This window comes from Mustela putorius, unplaced genomic scaffold, assembly GCF_011764305.1.
Source record: "Mustela putorius furo isolate JIRA1106 unplaced genomic scaffold, ASM1176430v1.1 tig00000695_pilon_pilon_pilon, whole genome shotgun sequence".
Taxonomy (NCBI): Eukaryota; Metazoa; Chordata; class Mammalia; order Carnivora; family Mustelidae; genus Mustela; species Mustela putorius.
The window spans coordinates 2,152,694-2,173,830 of NW_025421447.1; the positions used below are offsets into that span (position 1 = coordinate 2,152,694).

A 21,137-nucleotide genomic window follows, 5' to 3' on the forward strand; every position below is an offset into this window, starting at 1 on the left:
ACAAAGGGTACCTGTGGCTTGGTGTGATGACAGAGGTTAAGTGTCATGTGGGAAATACAAGGTTTTCAGAGATTCTCAGGTCAGGTAGTATTTGTCAACTTTAAATCTCTACACTCTTAGATTTGCACAAAGTATAAAGATATGAGCTGTCCTCTATATTTGGAAAATAAGGGAACTTACAGAATGTTTAAGAATTTTGGAGTCAAGAGTGTACTTAATAGCTGGCAATCCAAATATTCCCATTTTATAGAAAAGAAACTAAAACCTTGAAGTTTGTTGAAGATCTCACAGTGATTTGGCAACTAATAGTAGTGATGTGGCCTAATCTTGGGACAATCAACCATATTAAGTTATTATCAAGACACATAGGCTCAGAAGGGCCCATCCCAGTTGGAAGATTCAATGTACTGAACATGACCACTGGGTAGGCTAATATCTTTGAACACTAATACTTGAATACATGAAATTATACTTGAATAAAATTCACACTTTTCAAACTTTGGTGGGACTTTATTTAAAATCTAATTGCAATATTATAGGGCTAGTACTTGCTTGTGGCACTAGGTTTTTAAGACAACAGAATTCCATAAATGTTTAAACATATGTTATACTCAATTCCAATGATCCAAGGGGATCAACTGTACTCAAGGTTTGCTGTTGCTGTTTAAGATTCATTTCTTTATTTGAAGAGGGGAGGGAGAGAGAGAGAAAGCACACACACAGGAAAGCTGGGAGGGAGGGGCAGACCCAGAGGGAGTGAGAGTCCTAACCCACAAAGGGCTCAATCTCGTGACCCTGAGGTCATGACCTGAGCTGAACTCAAGATGCTTAATCAACTGAGCCACCCAATCCCCCCTATTTTCCAGTTCTTAACTGAGTGATCACAAGATAAAAATTTGAGTCTAAAAGTAATTTTTTAATACATTACCAAGCTTGTTAGATTCAGATCTTTTATATTTTGCCATAGGACAATCCAAATCTCTTCATATATTTTTAGCACCTTCTACTGTGCCTGCCACACAAATGATAATCAACAAATATTTGTTGTTGAATGCATAAATGGAAGACATTGTGTCTCGAGTACTACATGTGCAAAGAAACAATATGTATTCCATACTGGAATTATCAGAAGCCCTTATGAAATTACTTTGATTTGTTGCCTTTGGAAAAGGCAAAGAAGTACTTCAGAGGATGATGGTCCTTTAGTACTTGCTCCTTTTCACCAAAAAGATGCAGATGTGTTGGTCAGAATCATAAATTAATATAGAGAAGACAATGCCATGATCCTAAAGAACAGGTAGAAATCGAGTTTTTTTTTTTTTTTTTTTTTAAGGTTTTACTTATTTATTTGAGAGACAGAGCAGGGGGAGCGTCAGAGGGAGAGGGAGAAACAGACTCCCCACTGAGCACAGAGCCTGAACCTGGCGGTGGGGTGGGCGGGGAAGGCTGGCTCAACCCCCGGACCCCCAGACCGAGGCCTAAGCAGAAATCAGATACTCAACCAACTGAGCCACCCAGGTGCCCCAAAATCGAATATCCTGTTTCTCACATAGTAAAATACCCTTTACCAAAATTCTGCCAAGAATTAGTTCTGTCTAAAAGATTATTGTATTGTCTATTTTAGCCTGTTGGTATGTAGAGCACTGGTAAATGGTTCCCTGATCTCTGGCAGTTTTCTAAGGCAAACAGATTTATTATTTTTTGTCAGATAAGCAATAAAATAACTATCCCAGCTAGATATAAGATTATGGGCTGAGTTCAATGGCTGACTTATTTGTATACTTATTCCAACCTGTTAGTTTAGAAAGAGAATATTTCCTCAGGAAAAAGTGCACACACAGAGAGTACAAAAGAAATTCAGTGACTTATCAGCATCATCACCAAAGTAACTGTCTTGAGTGAAAGATCACCAAAGATAACTGTCTTGAGTGAAATCATGAAAAACTGTAATGGGAAAACTTTCAACAATATCTGAATTTGCAAAAAAGAAATTTTAAAATTCTATAAGTGAAATTTTATATAAGCGTTCTTTACAAATTTTACTTTTGACAATTTCCAACCCTGTATTTATGGCAGGTGCAAACTGAAAGCTCATTTTAAAACATTTAAGGAGGGGTGCCTGGGTGGCTCAGTTATTAAGCATCTGGCTTTGACTCAGGTCATGATCCCAGGTTCTTGGGACTGAACCTCACATCAGGCTCCCTGCTCTGCGGGAAGCCTGCTTTCCCTCTCCCACTCCCCAGCTTGTGTTCCTGTTCTCACTGTCTCTCTGTCAAATAAATAAATAAATAAGATCTTTAAAATAAGTAAGTAAATAAATAAAAATAAAACATGTAAGGAATACTGTAGCTAGCTCCTCTCTAACAGAACTTTCTGTGATGATCAAAATGTTTTGTATCTGAGCTGTCCAACATGGTAGGTACTAGCCATATGTGGCCACTCAACACTTGCAATGAGAACAGTGTACCTGAGGAATCGAATTTTACATTTTATTTAATTTAAATGAGTTTAAAATTAAATTTAAATAGCTACATGAGGCTAGCAGCTATTGAATCAAACAGCACAGCCCCAAGATATCACACTAACAAAAGGCACCACTGAGCATACATGTTTTAAGCCACTGCAGAGAAGGAAATTATAAAAACAAATAATTTTCCAATTGCTAAATCATAAATAAAATAATTTTAAAAACATTTATTTGAGGGGTGCCTGGGCGGCTCAGTTGGTTAAGCAGCTGCCTTTGGCTCAGGTTATGATTCCAGGGTCCTAGGATTGAGCCTCGTGTGGGGCTCCCTGCTCAGTGGAGAGAGCCTGCTTCTCCTTCTCCCTCTGCCTGCCACTCTGCCTAGTTATGCTGTCTATCTCTCTGTCAAATAAATAAAATCTTTAAAAACAACAACCACCCCAAAAAACATTTATCTGAGAGAGGGAGCCCACGCACATGAGCATGCAGGCGCATTGAGGAGGGTCAGAGGGAGAGGGAGAAAAACGATCTCAAGCAGCCGCCCTGCTGAGTGCAGAGCCCTATGCAGGGCTTGATCTCACGACCCTGAGATCACAACCTGAGCCAAAATTAAAAAATTTCTAGTGTTAAAAATCTAAATATCAACTCTTTAGAACTGATATTTACATATTAAATGTTTTGCACATCTTTTGCTTCAGAAGTTTTTATCAAAAAGAATACTTGTTGGGGCACCTGGGTGGCTCAGTGTGTTAAAGCCTCTGCCTTTGGTTCAGGTCATGATCCCAGGGTCCTGGGATCGAGCCCCGCATTGGGTATTCTGCTCTATGGGGAGCCTGCTTCCTCCTCTCTCTCTGCCTGCCTCTGCCTACTTGTGATCTCTGTCAAATAAATAAATAAAATATTAAAAAAAAAAATACTGTTTGGTTGTTGTCAATAATAATGTTAAATACCCACACATAGCAAAATATCCTCTTATATGCTAAATGGAGGAACAAATATGATGGAGGACCCTCATAGTTACATGAAGGTCTATATCCCCCTCTTTTTCTTTTTTTAATTAATTAAGCCACTGACCAGTTGCAACATCTTTCAAAAATGACTGGAATAACAGGTTTAAGAGATAAGAATGAGCATTTTATATAAAGAGATTATGGGAACATAAACGTACCATGACCATTTTCCTTTGTTCATACAGCTTCTGTAATTGGTAGGACTTTTCCTCTGCTTTGATGTAACCTTTTTTCACATCATCAACAGCCTGTCACCAAAACAAGGGAAGGGAAGAAAGGAAAATCAAAGTCATTATCAAGCACATTCTTGACAAAAGTAGAGAGATACAGATTCGTTTTCATTTTCAGAACAACTCTTTTTTTTTTTTTTTAAAGATTTTATTTATTTATTTGACAGAGAGAAATCACAAGTAGATGGAGAGGCAGGCAGAGAGAGAGAGAGAGAGGAGGAAGCAGGCTCCCTGCCAAGCAGAGAGCCCGATGCGGGACTCGATCCCAGGACCCTGAGATCATGACCTGAGCCGAAGGCAGCGGCTTAACCCACTGAGCCACCCAGGCATCCCCGTTTTCAGAACAACTCTTATCCACTTGAACCATCATCATCATCACCAGTGAACTCTGCCACAAGGATATATTTATTGGACTAAAGTAGCATTTAAAGAGTGCCCCAGTATGTGCTTAGAATTGTTCTAGGCACATGAGGATCTTGTTTCTCCTGTTAAGAGATTTAAATTGCAGTTCATTTATACAGATTGAAGCAATTAGAGAATGCTGAAAGATTATGGGCTGAGTTATAACAATATAATTGTTAAAGGTAACAATGAAGTAGCAAAGATGTACGGTATAGAGAGTAAGTGATATACAGTAAGAACAGCAGAGTTTTTTGCTAATTATAATTATCAGGGAAGCCTTGGTTGGACCCCGAATGTTAGGATGAACAGAAAAAACTATCAACAGAAGTCAGGAAACAGGAATGCATCTGAGCTTAAATATATTCAGGAGACAGATCTGCCTGATTTAAATAAAGGGTACATGTCAGGGGACAACAAAATATAATGCTGGATGGGTAAGTTAACAGATTATGATGGACCCCAGAAAACAGGCACAGAAATTTAGAGTTAAGTACAGCTCTAAGGACTACTGGAGCGAAAATAAGCAATAAAAAATTGTGTTATTTTGAAAAGACAGACTGATTTATACATGAGTGCCAAATGAACCAAGCTACAAAGAGGATGAAATAAGGGAGACTGATGAAGTTATGGTGCTTTAAGCATGAATTGAAACAAGACTATAAACTAGGGTGGTAGCAACTGCAAGACAGGAAGTGATAAATCTGAGACCATACATGGAGAAAAATCCCCAACAGGACTTGATACATGCATGATGGTACTTAAATATAAGTGCTTACTCTCAACTACTCCTGGTTCAGCTATCTGAAACATGTATCCCCTTCCCAACCTCATTCTACCCCAAGAAAAACTTTAAAAATCTAAGAGAAGGGAATATTCATCTTTGGGAGAGGAAAAAAAGGAGGGAAAAGAACAAACAATCACTTGTCCAGGGCATTAGAATCCAACCTCAGTGATTTGCTATAAGGACAACTTTTGTAGGCACCAGCCTGGGGCCACTTGAACCTTCACTAGAAGACTGCTTATTTCTTTAAGGTAAAAATCATTCCCCATAGCCATTTAAAGGAAAATATTTACATAACACAATGAGTTCAGAGTTGAAGTCAAGAAACTAGTTTAATTTCTAGCTCTGTCACCTAGCAAAGTATGCTTGATATGCATATGCAGGAGTACGCAGTGGGAATGCAGGAGGAAATGGAGCTAGAGTCTCATCTTCTATAGTGGGAAATTAAGAGATACTGCTTGAATCTGAAAATTCAAGTACAGGAATGTAACTAAGTCATAAAAGAGATATAGGAGTAAATATAAAATAAAACAACAAAAAAAGGTAAAGGAGGGGTGAAAATGGTTGTCTAAAAGAAGCAGAGATAAACGTAAGTGGAGTAACTGATATTTTTCATAATAACCTTTGTAGAACTATTTGAGCTTTAAACTCTATACGTGTAATTTTGATGAAAAGTTTTTTAATAGGTACATAGCCATATATGCTCATTTCTTGTTTTTAAAAAAAAATAATAAATTTATCTTAATTCCAGGACATCTTTACTTCTTTAACTTAATTATCTTCTGTTAAATGGGACAGAACATTTATTTTTTAACTTTTTTAAAAGATTTTTTTAAGTAATCTCTACATCCAACATGGGGCTCGAACTCACAACCGGAATATCAAGAGTTAGCATCTTCTACTGACTGAATCAACCAGTTGCCCCATGATAGAACATTTTAAAAATATAACTTAACTAAGATCCAGGAGGCAAAGCAGTTTATCAAGAATTCACACTGGATTGGCAAATTACATACTACATATAAGCAGAAAAAGAAATCAGGCCTTTCCGGGAAGATCAATTCACCTACCTGATGAAAAAAGTAGGTAACAGCAAGGTCATTGTCATTTAAGAGGATTTCTTCTTCTGTGGTAAAAAGCCACTTTCGAATGGTTAGGCAGGTGCCTGGCACAGCTGATGTGTAATTCTGGACGTAGAGTTTATGAGGAAATTCATTAGGTGCCAGCTTACGTACTGAAAAGAAAGTAAAAAAAAAAAAAGGGAAAGAAAGAAAGCTGAAGTGAAAAGATACATAAGGAATTTCCTCAGGACAACTGTGTAAGATCAAGAGTGGTGGCAGGCTAGGGGCACCTGGGTGGCTCAGTTGTTAAGGGTCTGCCTTTGGCTTGGGTCATGATCCCAGGGTCCTGGGATCAAGCCCCTAATTGGGTTCTCTGCTCAGCGGGGAGCCTGCTTCCTCCTCTCTCTCTCTCTGCCTGCCTCTCTGCCTGCTTGTGATCTCTGTCTGTCAAATAAATAAATAAAATCTTAAAAAAAAAAAAAAAAAAAAGAGTGGCAGGCTATCCTTAACCAGAATACTGGTTTACAACCATCAACGAGCTCTGCTATGGGACCACAAAATAACCATTTCTCTAGCCAAATCTATCCCTTCTAACTGTGACTATGGCCAATCGAGTCTCAAATTGACAGAAATCTATCACTTGCATGGCATGCCCTTGAGTTAACATGTTGACTGTGCAGACAGCATTTATTCCAAACTCAAACTATCTTATCCATTATCTGGCAAGTTACCACAATGTCCACGGACATCTTTAAAGCAAGCCTTACCCACCCAGCTATGGTACATTCAGAGTTTCCCATGTGGCAATTCTCAATGAACTGCTTCTATTGTTAAGAGCTGAAAGCCTCTCCCTATTACTCTAAGACATCCATCAAAGTGAAAAGCGTCTTCCCAGTAATGTTTCTTCCTCTTCCTAACAAGGCACAGCAGGATAAAACACTATCGTGTTTAATTTCTATGTTACTTTTCTTTGGAAAGGTTCAGACTTTTCTTCTCTTGATGTTTACCTGACTTTCTAACACTGCAAAAAGACAGATCTTGTATTTCCCATTTTATTTGTTAACTAAAGTTTAGAAAAAAAGAGTAAGATTAGAATCCAAGTGCCCTGGTTCCCTAGCAATCCTCTGCAACATTTATATCTGCCTAGTTAGACCACAGGGAGTTGGGAAGATGAAGAATAATAAGGAGATAGCTGCTTTGAGGGGAATCGACCTTGTTATACCTCGACCAGGGATGGCAAGGCGACCCAAAGCTACCAAACTCTCCCCCTTTTTGGAGGAGGAAGGTGGGATCAGTCAATATTACCTGTCATTTCTGGCCTTAGCCCCATATATATATGATGTAGAAAGACCCATAAACTGTAGGAAATCTATGTCATCAACAGCAAGCACTCGGCACCGGGGTGGCTCAGTTGGTTAACCGACTGCCTTTGGCTCAGGTCATGATCCTGGAGTCCCAGGATCGAATCCTGAATTGGGCTGCTCCTGGCTCCACAGGGAGTCTGCTTCTCCCTCTGACCTTCTTCCCTCTCATGCTCTCTCTCATAAGTAAGTAAGTAAGTAAATAAATAAATAAATAAATTCTTTGGGGAGGGGGACACTCAGACTTCCTCCCCTCTGTGATCTCAATGCAACCAATGTGACCACCATCCCTAGCTTTTATAAAAGAACATATGAGAAACTTCCTGTCAACATGCAATAAAACTTCCTAGAAAAAGAATATCTATTTACACGGAAAATTAAATACATGCATTAAAGCAAAGGTTTTTAAGCAATGTATCTCTTTCTAACTCCTGAAAATAAAAAGCTATTCTTAATTACCTACAAAAAGCAGAGAAGTACACTAAAACAAGTTGTGGCTAAATTGACTATCCCTCTTTTTGGCTACTTCACTGGAATATATTAATTTTGAAACTCTGATTTTAAAAAATGCCATGAAGTATCAGTGCTAGGTATAAGTAAGCTGTATTTACAAAAGAGGAAAAAGGATCAGTGATCAGACACCCTTTTGACTTGGACTTAATAGGATCTGCCTAGTCTGCTTCTACAAGACAGTCCTCATGAGTGGGATCTCCCCTTCTGCAAGCTCTTATTCTCTAGGCAAACAGTTTCAGTCTGACAGCTTCTGGGAGCTTTAGTTTGATAGAATTAGAATAAAATACCCTCAAACAAAATTTAAACAAACCAACTGGCACTTACCAAAGGAATGATTGATCACTTCAAATAAGGCAAAGTAATTCACTGTCGTACTGTCCATGCCAACCTTTGCTGCAATAGCCTATAGTGTAAACAGGATAGACTCATTTTAGGGTAACTAAATCAGACAATACTATGGGAAAAGACAGGTATGTCCCCCATGTGCAATGGGGGAGAAGGGAGGAGTTTTGCCATCTTGGTTTCAAATAAACTAAATACATAGTCTATAGCTATTCTTCTTTGTATGTATGTCTACATGCACTCATACACACATATGTATGAAATGAAAGGCGAAAAAAACCTGTATCTGACCCAAAGAGCTATGATCTCTAAATATGAGTCTTCCCCTTCCACTTCAAGCTAATAATAATCTCTCCTTAAATATCTTTTCTCTCTGAAATATGACTTCATCCCACGAAGGTCTTTTCTAACACCACTTGTAAGTCATGTGCTTGATAAGAACAGGTCTTAAGAAGAAAATAAATTCTTAAATATCCACTCTCACACATTTAACCTACAAAATCTGTATCTTTGGTTCTTGGGCTTAAAATAGTTTGACAATTTTATTCATGCTTCAAAATTATTCTTATTTATATTTTGGAGGATCCATGCCTCCGCCTGGGGACCTCCGTTTTCTAAGCATTGTCACCATGAATATCCACATGAAAACAATAGAATGTTGGAACAACAGAGGCATATTAAATAAGTATTAGGGGATGCCTGGGTGGCTCAGTCAGTTAGGCACCTGCCTTTGGCTCCGGTCATGATCCCAGGCTCCTGGGACTGAATCCGACATCAGGCTCCTTGCTCAGTGAATAGCCTGCTTCTCCCTCTGCCTGCTGCTCTCCCTGCTTGTGCTCTCTCTCTAGCAAATAAATAAAATCTTTAAAAAACAAGTATCAATCCTTCTTTCTAGGAGCTCATAGGACAAAAAACAATTGAAAAACTCCATGTGCAAATAAATGAAAACTGAAATTACAAACAGAAGACATCAAAACTCAAAAAACACAAAATAGTACCACAAGATCAATCTCAATATAAATATTAACAAGATAAAACTGTTAAATATTAGTGTCTCGGTAAGCCAAATATCCTTCTTCCTATATCAAATTATATCCTTCTTCCCATATCCTACTCACATTATCAAACCTAAGCTCATCCCTGATGTGAGACAGAAACTGGAGATTATAAATGTTCTAAGTCACCATTCTATACTGCACTGAACAGAAACTGAAATGCTTTCAAAATTTAGAAAATGGCTCACAGCGACAAGTCTCAGGAAGAGACTTGTGCCAAAAAAAAAGAAGAAAAGTGCAAAAAAAAAAGGGGCAAGTAATTGGCTTTGCTAGAGAAATACTAGAAAACAAAACAAAGAATACAAAACAAAACTAGCAACTTGTAAAAATAACATTTTCCTTGTAATCACTGCATCATGCTATAATCTCAGAAATATATATCCTTTGTCATGGTATATAGTACATGAGTAAATGTAGGAGAAAGAGATTTATTTCTTTGCTACAAAGGAAAAATAAACATTAATATCCAGAAACCTTGTCTCCCTGAAAGTCTTGATCAAATCAGGATTAAAGATAAACAAAAAGGGGGGTACCTGGGTGGCTCAGTGGGTTAAAGATAAATAAAAAGCCCCACATCGGGCTCTCTGCTCAGCGGGGAGCCTGCTTCCCCCCCTCTCTCTGCCTGCCTCTCTGCCTACTTGTGATCTCTGTCAAATAAATAAAATCTTAAAAAAAAAAGAATAAAAGTAAGGATTATATCTGGCACCCAGATCATAACCTTTAAATATAACTTCTCAGAATAGAGAACCCAGAAATGGACCCTCAACTCTATGGTCAACTAATCTTCAAAAAGCAGGAAAGAATAGCCAATGGAAAAAAGACAAGTCTCCTCAACAAATGGCGTTGGGGTTTTGGGAAATTGGATAGCCACATGCAAAAGAATAAAACTGAACCATTCTCTACACCATACACAAAGATAAACTCAAAATGGATGAAAGACCTAAATGTGAGACAAGAATCCATCAAACTCCTAGAGCAGAACACAGACAGCAACCTCTTTGAACTTCGCTGCAGCAACTTCTTACTACAGGTATCTCCAAAGGTAAGGGAAACAAAAGCCAAAATGAACTACTGGGACTTCATCAAGATAAACTACTGGGACTTTCCTTTGCACAGCAAAGGAAACAGCTGACAAACCCAAAAAGACAACTGACAGAATGGGAGAAGACATTCACAAATATATTACCAGATAAAGGGCTAGTATCCAAAATCTATAAAGAACTTATCAAACTCGGGTGCCTGGGTGGCTCAGTGGGTTAAGCCTCTGCCTTTGACTCAGATCCTGGGATCAAGTCCCACATCAGGCTCTCTGCTCAGTGGGGGGCCTGCTCCCCCCCCACCCTCTCTGCCTGCCTCCCTGCCTACTTGTGATCTCTCTCTGTGTCAAATAAATAAATAAAATCTTTAAACAACAACAAAAAAGAACTTATCAAATTCAACACCCAAAAACCAAATAATCCAGTCAAGAAATGGGCAGAAGATATGAACAGACATGTCTTCAAAGAAGACATACAAAGGGCCAACAAACACATGAAAAAAATGCTCAACATTGCTTGGCATCAAAACCACAGTGAGATACCACCTCACACCAGTCAGAATGGCAAAAATTAACAAGTCAGGAAACAACAAATGTTGGCAAGGATGCAGAGAAAGGGGAACCCTCTGACACTGTTGGTGGGAATGCAAACTGATGCAGCCACTCTGGAAAACAGTACGGAGGTTCCTCAAAAAAGTTAAAAGTAGGGCGCCTGGGTGGTTCAGTGGGCTGGGCCTCTGCCTTCGGCTCAGGTCGTGATCTCAGGGTCCTGGGATCGAGTCCCGCATCGGGCTTTCTGCTCAGCAGGGAGCCTGCTTCTCTTTCTCTCTCTCTCTCTGCCTGCCTCTCTGCCTATTTGTGATCTCTGCCAAATAAATAAATAAAATATTAAAAAAAAAAAAAGTTAAAAGTAGAGCTACCCTATGACCCAGCAACTGTACTCCTAATACTCCTAAGTATTTATCCCAGAGATATAAATGTAGTGATCTGAAGGGGTACCTGCACCCCAATGTTTATAGCATCAATGTTCACAATAGCCAAACTATGGAAAGAGACCGATGTCCACTGACAGATAAATGGATAAAAAAGATGTGGTGTATGGGCGCCTGGGTGGCTCAGCGGGTTAAGCCGCTGCCTTCAGCTCAGGTCATGATCCCAGGGTCATGGGATCGAGTCCCGCATCGGGCTCTCTGCTCAGCAGGGAGCCTGCTTCCCTCTCTCTCTCTGCCTGCCTCTCTGCCTACTTGTGATCTCTGTCTGTCAAATAAATAAATAAAATCTTTAAAAAAAAAAAAAAAAAAAAAAAAAAGATGTGGTGTATATGTATATATATACATACACATACATATATACATATACGTATATGTATATATATGTGTATATGTGTATATGTATATACATAATGGAATATTACTCAGCCACCAAACAGAATGAAATCTTACTATTTGCAATGACGTGGATGGAATTATTATGCTAAGCAAAATAAGTCAGTCAAAGAAAGATAATTATCATATGATTTCACTTATATGCGGATAAAACAGGGGATCATAGATGAAGGGAGGGAAAAATAAAATAAGATGAAATCAGAGACAGAGACAAACTGTAAGAGTCTCTTAACTAAGGAAACAAATTGAGGGTTGTTGGAAGGGAGGTGGGTTGGCAAATGGGGTAACTGGGTGATGGCCATTAAGGACGGCACATAATGTAATGAGCACTGGCTGTTATATAAACTGACGAATCACTGAACACTACCTCTAAAACTAATAATACACTATATGTTAATTAATTGAATTTAAATTAATGTGTGTGTGTGTGTATGTATATATATATTATTTCACTGATTATGAAACCAGGACTCCTGAGGAAAGTGGCTGATTCTAAATCTAGGATGAGAAATATACAAAGATGAGACCAGAACATCTTGTATCAAAAAGCAAGAATGTTATTATAAACAAGTAAGTTGCATCAAAAGAATACAGAAGCAGACATGAAGGAGCTTCCACTGGCCAAAACTGGAACAATCTGAGAATCAAAGATAATATATGTTAAATTATATTAAATAACCTAAAACCCCATGATAATAAAATTAAATTACATTTAAAAATAAAATAAAATAAAACAAAATAATTATTTCACTGGCCCTCACTGGAATCAACTAGGACACCAATTCTTTACTCTGAAAATTGGCAATAAAAAAATTCAATATTTATCCTCCCTTTTCTATAAACTGTATTTTAGGGTAACTACACAGCCCTAGTTAAGGACAAGTTCTTTACAGAAGAAGCCTACTTAACAAATATGAAGAAATGACAGAATTAGAAAACTAGTACTTTGTAACGCTTAAGGAAATCAGTGGTTAAGGCAGCAATCACTGATGGTACATTCATCTAATTACATATCACTGGGAAATTTTACAGTAGAGGGCCCAGGTCATCACCACCTCAACCTACTAATTAATCTTAGTATCACAAAAAGTGGGATAACAAGATATTGTATAACTTCTGTTGAAAAGCAATAGGAGATATATATTTATATATTTGTTTTATAAGAATACTTCACTATCTATAAATAGATAGATATCTACCTATGTATCACCAATTGTGAAGTATTCTTATAAAACAGAGCTGAACCTGAACCTAATCGAACCTCTAGAGCAAACTTCAATTTATATAAAATGTAAGGAGAAGATAGACATATTAAATGACACAGATAAAAAACAAACAAAAAGATAAACTCAGAATGTGGGGCACTGTATACCACAGACCCAATTTCTGCAATAAATCAGTCACATGGAAATTAAAAGTTGGAGAAGGGAAGGGAGATTGCTTTATATTAAAACAAACATAAAAACCAAACCTTGTTTAGATTCAGATTCTTTTTTTAAAGGTTTTATTTATTTGTCACAGAGAGATATCACAAGTAGGCAGAGAGAGAGGGGGAAGATTTATACTGAAATATACACAGGTCCAATAAAATGGAATTTGCTTTAAAATATTTAAACAAAGGGGCACCTGGGTGGCTCAGTTGGTTAAGCACATGCCTTTGACTCAGGTCATGATCCCAGGGTCCTGGGATTGAGCCCTGCATCAGGCTCCCTGCTCAGTAGGGAGTCTGCTTCTTGCCTTTCCTCTCCCTCTGCCCCTCCTCCCCCTGCCTGTGTTTTCTCTCTCTGTTTCAAATAAATAAAATCTTTTTAAAAAAATTAAACAAAGGAAAAGGAAAAAAGGATATATAATACAAATGTGGCAAAATCTTGATGATTATTAAATATAAGTGATAGAAAAATGGGGGATCACTGTATTGTTCTGTTTTCATGTATGTTAAAGTTTTTTACAATTAAAAAGAAGGGGTGGGCTAATCACAGCTACTAGGTAGGTAACTACCTAGTAGTTACCTACAGTAGGTAACTGTAGGTAGGTAACTGTGACAGTAGGTAACTGTACCCTTCCTTCAAGGGGGGCAAACTATTTTCACATTAATAATAACATCAACAAGAGTACCTAACATTTAATAAACTCATTATATGCCAGGTAGTTCAAGCACTTTATATGTTTTAACTCATTTAATCTATCTTCCTTAGCTTTATACCATCCAATATTGAGTCTACATGTTCAAGTTTAACTTACCTGATATACTTGGTCTGTAGTACTGTTCTTTTTAACCCTGACTGTAACTGTTGTTCCATCTGGTAGTGCTACTCTCAGCTCTACGTCGGAGACACCATTATAGTTCTGGGGGAAAAGACAAAGAGATAGAATTTATGACCCAGCATATCCTCACTCTCCTTGCAACATGTTAGCTAAACAACAAACCTAAACATGTGATAGAAAACAAGTTCCAGTGAAAAGGGGTAAAAAGAAACCTTAAAGTCAATACATTTTACAAGTCAGAAAGCTGACTTCAGGCTGCAGCAGAAGTTCACCTTTAAGATGAACAGGGAGGAAAGAAACATGTTAAAGCTAATATGTTCACATTTCAAAACAGAACACTTGTGTGAAGCAGTCTAGGTCAAAAAAAGATGAGATTTTTGGCTTACTTCCAAAATTCAGAACTCACAAATGAGAAAAGAGAACAACTAAACCCAGTAGTTTTGACAAACATTCTCTGGATTTAAATGGGTAAGCATGCTAGATTGGTTCAAGTCGTATCTTAAGTTCCTTTCCAAACCCTGAAGTAATCATAACACCTTTGACAGGAAAAATGGATGAAATGCAGGATTCTGAGTTAGTATAATGCCCAATTTTCTTCTAGAGAAGAGTACACAATCCTTATCCCTTAATTTAAAAGATCCTTCTTTCTTATTGCTTTTGATGATTAATATATTCTTCTAACAGATTTTTTTTTTAAAGTAGGCTCCATGCCCAGTGTGGGGCCCAACTCCGGGCTTGAACTCATGATGCTGACATCAAGACTTGAGCTGATATCAAGAGTTTGATGCTTAGCCAACTGACCCACCCAGGTACCCCTCCTCTAACAGATTTCTGACTTTCTAAGTTTTATTAGAGAGAAACAACTATTTAAGAGCAAGTGGATTTTCGTTTACCACTTAAAAAATATTCATCATCTAAAACTATCCTAAGTATTACTTCATTGTAAGCCCTTGTCTGAAAGAAACTTATTTCTAGTTGGGAAAAAAAAGACATATACATAAAAAATAATTAGCTGATAAAACACTATTTAATATAGCAGCATTACATATTCATTCTTCTACTCCATTAATACTTATTAAGCACCTACAATATGCCTGACATTATGGTAAGGCACAGGGAATAGAAAGATGACCAAGATTTAGCTCTTGTTCTGGAGTTCTACTGCATGGTGACCAGAGTTAACAATACTATACTGTTTTATCTGAATTTTGCTAGGAGGATAGATCTTGAAAGATAAGCAGGGTACAGAAGAAAGGGAAGCTGAAAAAACACTCATTTGGAGAATTTATGGCAGTTCAATCTATAACCAATATCTTTGTTCTCCCCCACAAGGAGTCAAGGGGTAAATAGTCACTGAAGGGATTCTTCACCTACCTCATCTGATTCTGATAGGAATTCCTGCATGATGTCACTCTCACCAATGACTCGTATTGAGCACACTGTAGAAAATAAAAATAGAATCTGGCATGAGATTCTAAAATCAAGACTTTATTTATTTTTTTAAGATATTATTTATTTATTTGACAGAGAGAGAGATCACAAGTAGGCAGAGAAGCAGGCAGAGAGAGAAGGGAGGAAGCAGGCTCCCTGCTGAGCAGAGAGCCCAACGTGGGGCTCGATCCCAGAACCCTGGGATCATTACCTGAGCCGAAGGCAGAGGCTTTAACCCACTGAGCCACCCAGGTGTCCCTAAAAATCAAGACTTTAAAGTCAGGAACATACCAAGGTTTAAGCATAAATCGTAAGTAGCAGGCAATGCAGAGGAGGTATGCCATTCCTGACGTATGACATGTTAAGGCACAACAAATATTCTTATAAATATGAACTACAACAGAGGAATAATAGGATGTTCAAAGATGTAGCTTGCTGATGGGGCACCTGGGGGGCTCAGATGGTTAAGTGGCTATCTTTGGCTCGGGTCATGATCCCAGAGTCATGGGATCAAGCCCCGCATTGGGCTCCCTACTCAGCGGAGAGGCCGCTTCTCCCTCTCCCTCTGCCTGCCACTCTGCCTACTTGTGCTCTTTCTCTCTCTGTCAGATAAATAAATAAAATCTTTTAAAAATGATGTAGCTTGCTAAAAATATTAAACATGGCCAAAGGAAGTCACCCAAAACCAGAGAAAGTTCAGTAAATTTAACTTTGCAATCACATGTGAACTAAGAACAAGACAATAGAGCAAGGATAAGGTCAATTAGGAATAAAGCAAATACAAAAGGAAAAAAGACTACTTTGCTTAGGAACCAGGCCAGTCAGAGAACTTAAAACTACTTCGGAAAAAATGGGTAGGTAATTAAGTAGTAAGCTCAGCACATCTTCTCATCTCACCAACTTTAGCTTCAAAACAACCAAAAAAAAAAAAAAAAAAAAAAAGGAAAAGAAAAGAAAAAAAAAGGAAGGAAGGAAAGCAAAGCAGGTAAGTAGTTGTCTAAATCTAAGTTAATTTCCTGACATTCTCATGAGGATGTTAAGTTATATGGATGATTTTACTTCATTTTATTAAAAAAAATTTATCCCCTTTTTCATTTCCCGAGGGCTGTGTTTAGAGGCCATTCCATGTTAGAAAAAAGCTAAAAACAGATGAGGGAGTCTCACTAACTTCTACAGGGGAAACAGTTTTTTCTTCAGGGATAAGGCTCTCTACAAAAGTTTTTAAAAAATTCAATTAGGCCAATTAGTTCTTATACAAGGACACAAGGACATAGAATTAATAAATATCATGTAAGACCATTATTCTATTAAATTAGTATTTTCAAAAAGGCCTGTTGCACAACTGGGAAATTACGTAACTCCATAATATAAGGATCTCTTCTCTGAGCCACCAGAATGAACTATCTTATTCTGGAAATCTGGGTCATTTCTCCTTATCTTTCCAGATAAGCAAATGTTTCAGCACCCACATCTCAGACTTCTGATACACTACTTGGAAGTCCTGAGATAACAAGTAGGTTTCAATACTTTAACCTATAACCTGCTTAGATCAACAGGACCTTAGATTACCTACAACTTTGCACCTGTAAGAGGAAAAGGAGTTTTCAAGTATGATTTGCCAGTGAACTGAGAATCATTTTAATAAAAATGTTTTAAGTATGGCCTGTTTAGTTCTGAAGTCAACTCAGCATGTTGATGAGTCTGTCTGTGTTTGCTGGCAAATAACGTTAACCCTATAAATACAGGTCCCTAATGCATCAAAAACGAATTATGTATTTTTCTGTTGTTAAGTCCTCACCAAGTCAATGAAATGACAATTAATCCTTGTGCTGGACATTTCAGTCTGAGCTTCAAAGCTCAGATCACTCAACATCAATGGTCAGAGAAATGTGATTTACTTTCACTACTGAGTTTCAGGAAACTTAGCTATGGAGTTTAAGAGTTGCAACATATACCCACCAGACTCCACGTCTACTTGAGAGAGTAGAGTTTAGTAGGCCAGCTTACCTTTTTCTAGATATTCTTCCAACCCCCGACGTCGGGCATCTAGTTGCTGTTCTGACAAAGAGAATGGCCACTTCCCTGGAAGTCGGGGAAATGTAAAGTTGGCAAACTCTCTCTTCAGGTTCTGGTGTAGGATGGCAAACTCCCGGTACCGCTTAGAACACAGCTGCCTCCCTGCCATATAAACATTGTATACCTGGTGAGGGGAAAGAACAAAACAAACAAAAAAAAAAAAACAAAAAAAAGCCTACTTACTACAAATTAAATCACAGAATCATCTAAAGTCAAGCTCAGACAAATGCTGGTGAGGTATATTCTGCTACGTACTTAACAGAGAATATGTTCATGGTCACTGTAAAATAAGGCTTACTTTTAAGAAACATGCCAGAAATGATAGGTACAAAAGTGCCACTCCTTTTAAGCAGTCCATGACCTTATTTTTGCTATTAAAATTACCTCCAACACATTGTTTTAAATATCTTCAAAGGCAATTATCAGCTTTAAAGAGTGGATTTTATTTTCAGAAAGCTAAGTCATTCAAAGTCAATGTGGTAAATCTAGTGAAAATGAACAAGCAAGTAAATTTGGAGATTTATAAAGTGAGGGTTGACTAGAAAGCAATGTGACTGTTATTTGTGTGTGGCCCAAACTTCAAAGAAGTTCCAAAAATTATGTAATAGTAGCATTTTGTTAGTAAAATGTTTTTGTTGCAAAAACTACTTTCCCAAAGTCAGATAGCTTTAGTTTTGTTCTTCCTTCCATCATTAAAACAGGGCTAACAAAAAGTTGAAGAATAAACATATTCTAAGGACCACCTTGTAATTACGAAGAGTTAAGAATCCTCATGAAGAAATGGTTAGAGACTTTTGTCTATTGTTCATAGATACATGCCAAGCTTCTAGAACAGAGTGTGGAACACAGCAGGCACTCAGTAAATATCTGATTACAAAATAAATGGATATATGTGAAATTCTTGACTATGTACCCTCATAAAGGAAAGTGATAGAACATGCAATCCAAAAACAACTAATAATCCAAGTTACTCTGTATTCTCAGAACATAACAAATGAGGCAGAGATGGAAAAACTGGCTCCAAATCACATTAACTGGTTTTGCAAAAATCATTACAAATTTTAAACGTGCACAAAACAGATCATCTACTCATGGAATCACAAGTTAATCACTGAGAATGTATAGGCCAAAGCCTTTCCTTCAAAGCTCAAGATGTGTCTTTCCCATGGTTCTGTGATTTAGGAAGTGAATTAAATGCAAAAAAAAAAAAAATTTAATTTATTCAAGATTCCTCTCCTATAACTTTTTACTCATGATTCCTCCAATTAAAAACAAAGCCTCTAATCACTATCAAACAGTCTCCAAGGATGTGTATGATCCGGATCAATGAGCGTTCTTCCTGTGATTATCACTCAAAGTTGTAATGAATCACATATATTATCAAGTATTCCCATCACTGCCTCCTGAAGTACAAATGCATAAAAGGAGAACAGCATTTCCCTTAGATAATACCACAGTTTTCCTGAGGGCAGGATGTCTTAAGAATTCTTATTTAGTCAGTCTGGCCTTATATACTTCCTTCTCAAACTAAAGTATCCAAATTTCTCAATAACATCACCATTCTTTTGCTTACAAAAACTAAGCCCGTAACAGTATGGGTGATACGTATCAGCCTGAGTTCCTCATACTAGGAAGGAAGGAAGGTAAAACTACTTAGGGACACTGCAAGTTCAAAGATACTCCCCAAAATCTTTTTCCAGGGAAGAATAGAAGAGATCAATAGATCTTTGATAATGTACAAGACTATGACTGTATTTCTTCAAAGATGATAACCTGAGTGATATCAAGTCCCGTAAAACATTTCCTAGGATAAAAAGAACGCTACAGCCTGAGAGGCCTTTGTGATAATTTCAACAAGAAACCTGAGAAATTGACTCAACTTTCAGTTTCTTTATACGATGAGAAGAGTAACATCAAATAGCCACTCACCTACCTCCCCCATCCCAATTTAAATGTGGTGTCAAGGCAACAGAAATATAAATAATCTGGATGCCTGACAGTTCTGTAATACTTTAAGGCAAGCAGGAATGTCCTCCCCAAGAGCCAAAAAGCATTTTTAAATTAACTGTGCTAGGGGCGCCTGGGTGGCACAGTGGGTTAAAGCCTCTGCCTTCAGCTCAGGTCATGATCTCAGGGTCCTGGGATCGAGCCCCTCGTTGGGCTCTCTGCTCGGTGGGGAGCCTGCTTCCTCCTCTCTCTGCCTGCCTCTATCAAATAAATAAAATCTTTTAAAAAATAAAATAAAATAAAATAAATTAACTGTGCTAAGCAAATAAGAAACATACAAAAAGAGTGCCAACAGATTGTCTTTGTTCTTCATTGGTTCTGAAAATTAACCAAGATCTATCAGTATTCATAGTTCCCTGGTTTGGACACACTCACTTGCCAAAAAAAAATGACTGACTGACTTATTGCATGCGGAGGTCTTCTGCCTAAAATTCAAGAAATGTCCATGGGCCATGAGAAATGCCCACAGTCTCAGGATGCCTGGGTGGTTCAGTCAGTTAAGCATCTGCCTTAAGCTCAGGTCATAATCCCATGATGATGGCATGGGATGGAGTCCCACATTAGTATCCTGCTCAGTGCGGAGGCTGCTTCTCCCACGCCTGCCAGTTCCCCTACTTGTGTACTCACTCTCAAATAAATAAAATCTTAAAAAAAAAAAAAGAAAGAAAGAGGGCGCCTGGGTGGCTCAGTGGGTTGGGGCCTCCTGCCCTCAGCTCAGGTCGTGATCTCTGATCACAAGAGATCCTTGTGATCTCTGACTGTCAAATGAATAAATAAAATCTTTAAAAAAAAAAAAAAAAAAAAGAAATGCCCATAGTCTCATTACAAACGAGAATGTCTATCAAAAATATGTATTCTCTGGGGGTGCCTGGGTGGCTCAGTGGGTTAAAAGCCTCTGCCTTCGGCTCAGGTCATGATCCCAGGGTCCTGAGATCACACCCCGCGACGGGCGCTCTGCTCAGTACAGAGCCTGCTTCCCTTCCTCTCTCTCTGCCTGCCTATCTGCCTACTTGTGATCTCTGTAAAATAAATAAATAAATTCTTTAAAAAATATATATATGTATGTATATATATTTTTTCATTCATTCTCTGGACTTGAGGAGGACATAATCAAATAGGAACTACAGCTGTACATGGGCAGGCAGTGCTTTTGGGATCTTTCTACCTTAATTTAAACCCTAAGACTGGCTGGATCATAAACAGAATTAGATGAAGTTAGTCCAGCTTACCATAGTACACTGAATTTAACGATCACTGTTCACTTTCTTCAACTTGGAAGGTTCAAACTGCAAAGCCAGTTGTCTGAGGCAACAAGTTTGTCGGTCTCTCTTTCTCTCTCTCCCCCTCTCCCTCCATTCCTTCTTTCCTTCCTTTCATACTATTTAGGGGTTCCATTTTTACTCCTCAACAGATTTTATATATTTCTTTATATGCTTCTTTACCCATTAATTCTTCTAATTCTGAAGGATTACTGAGTGTTACCTTGATCAGCCAACCATCTTCATAAAAGGATTTGTTGACAAGTCCTGGATTTTCTGCAATTAATTTCAGTGACTTCTCCTGATGGTGGAGAATAGAGTTCACTAGCAGCTTCCACACTTTCCAAAGGACCAAACTCTTCTTGTTTGTTCAATTTTGTCCCACCTTTAAGGAGACTACATTAAACAACATCTCCCAAAGCTTCCTGTGCAAAACTGCTGAATCTCATTGTTCTGATA

General features: G+C 38.0%; 1 protein-coding gene across 1 annotated transcript in view; it reads right to left on the reverse strand.

Annotated features, from left to right (window-relative positions):
• The window catches only part of SNX27 (sorting nexin 27), a 66,415-nt gene that overhangs the window by 9,137 nt on the left and 36,141 nt on the right, over positions 1-21,137 (reverse strand). The window contains exons 3-8 of the mRNA XM_045083070.1: positions 17,344-17,536; positions 15,280-15,344; positions 13,882-13,986; positions 8,147-8,225; positions 5,958-6,121; positions 3,633-3,722 (exon numbers count right to left, since the gene is read on the reverse strand). Coding sequence (XP_044939005.1) covers positions 3,633-3,722; positions 5,958-6,121; positions 8,147-8,225; positions 13,882-13,986; positions 15,280-15,344; positions 17,344-17,536 — 696 coding nt within the window. The remainder of the gene's footprint in view (positions 1-3,632; positions 3,723-5,957; positions 6,122-8,146; positions 8,226-13,881; positions 13,987-15,279; positions 15,345-17,343; positions 17,537-21,137) is intronic.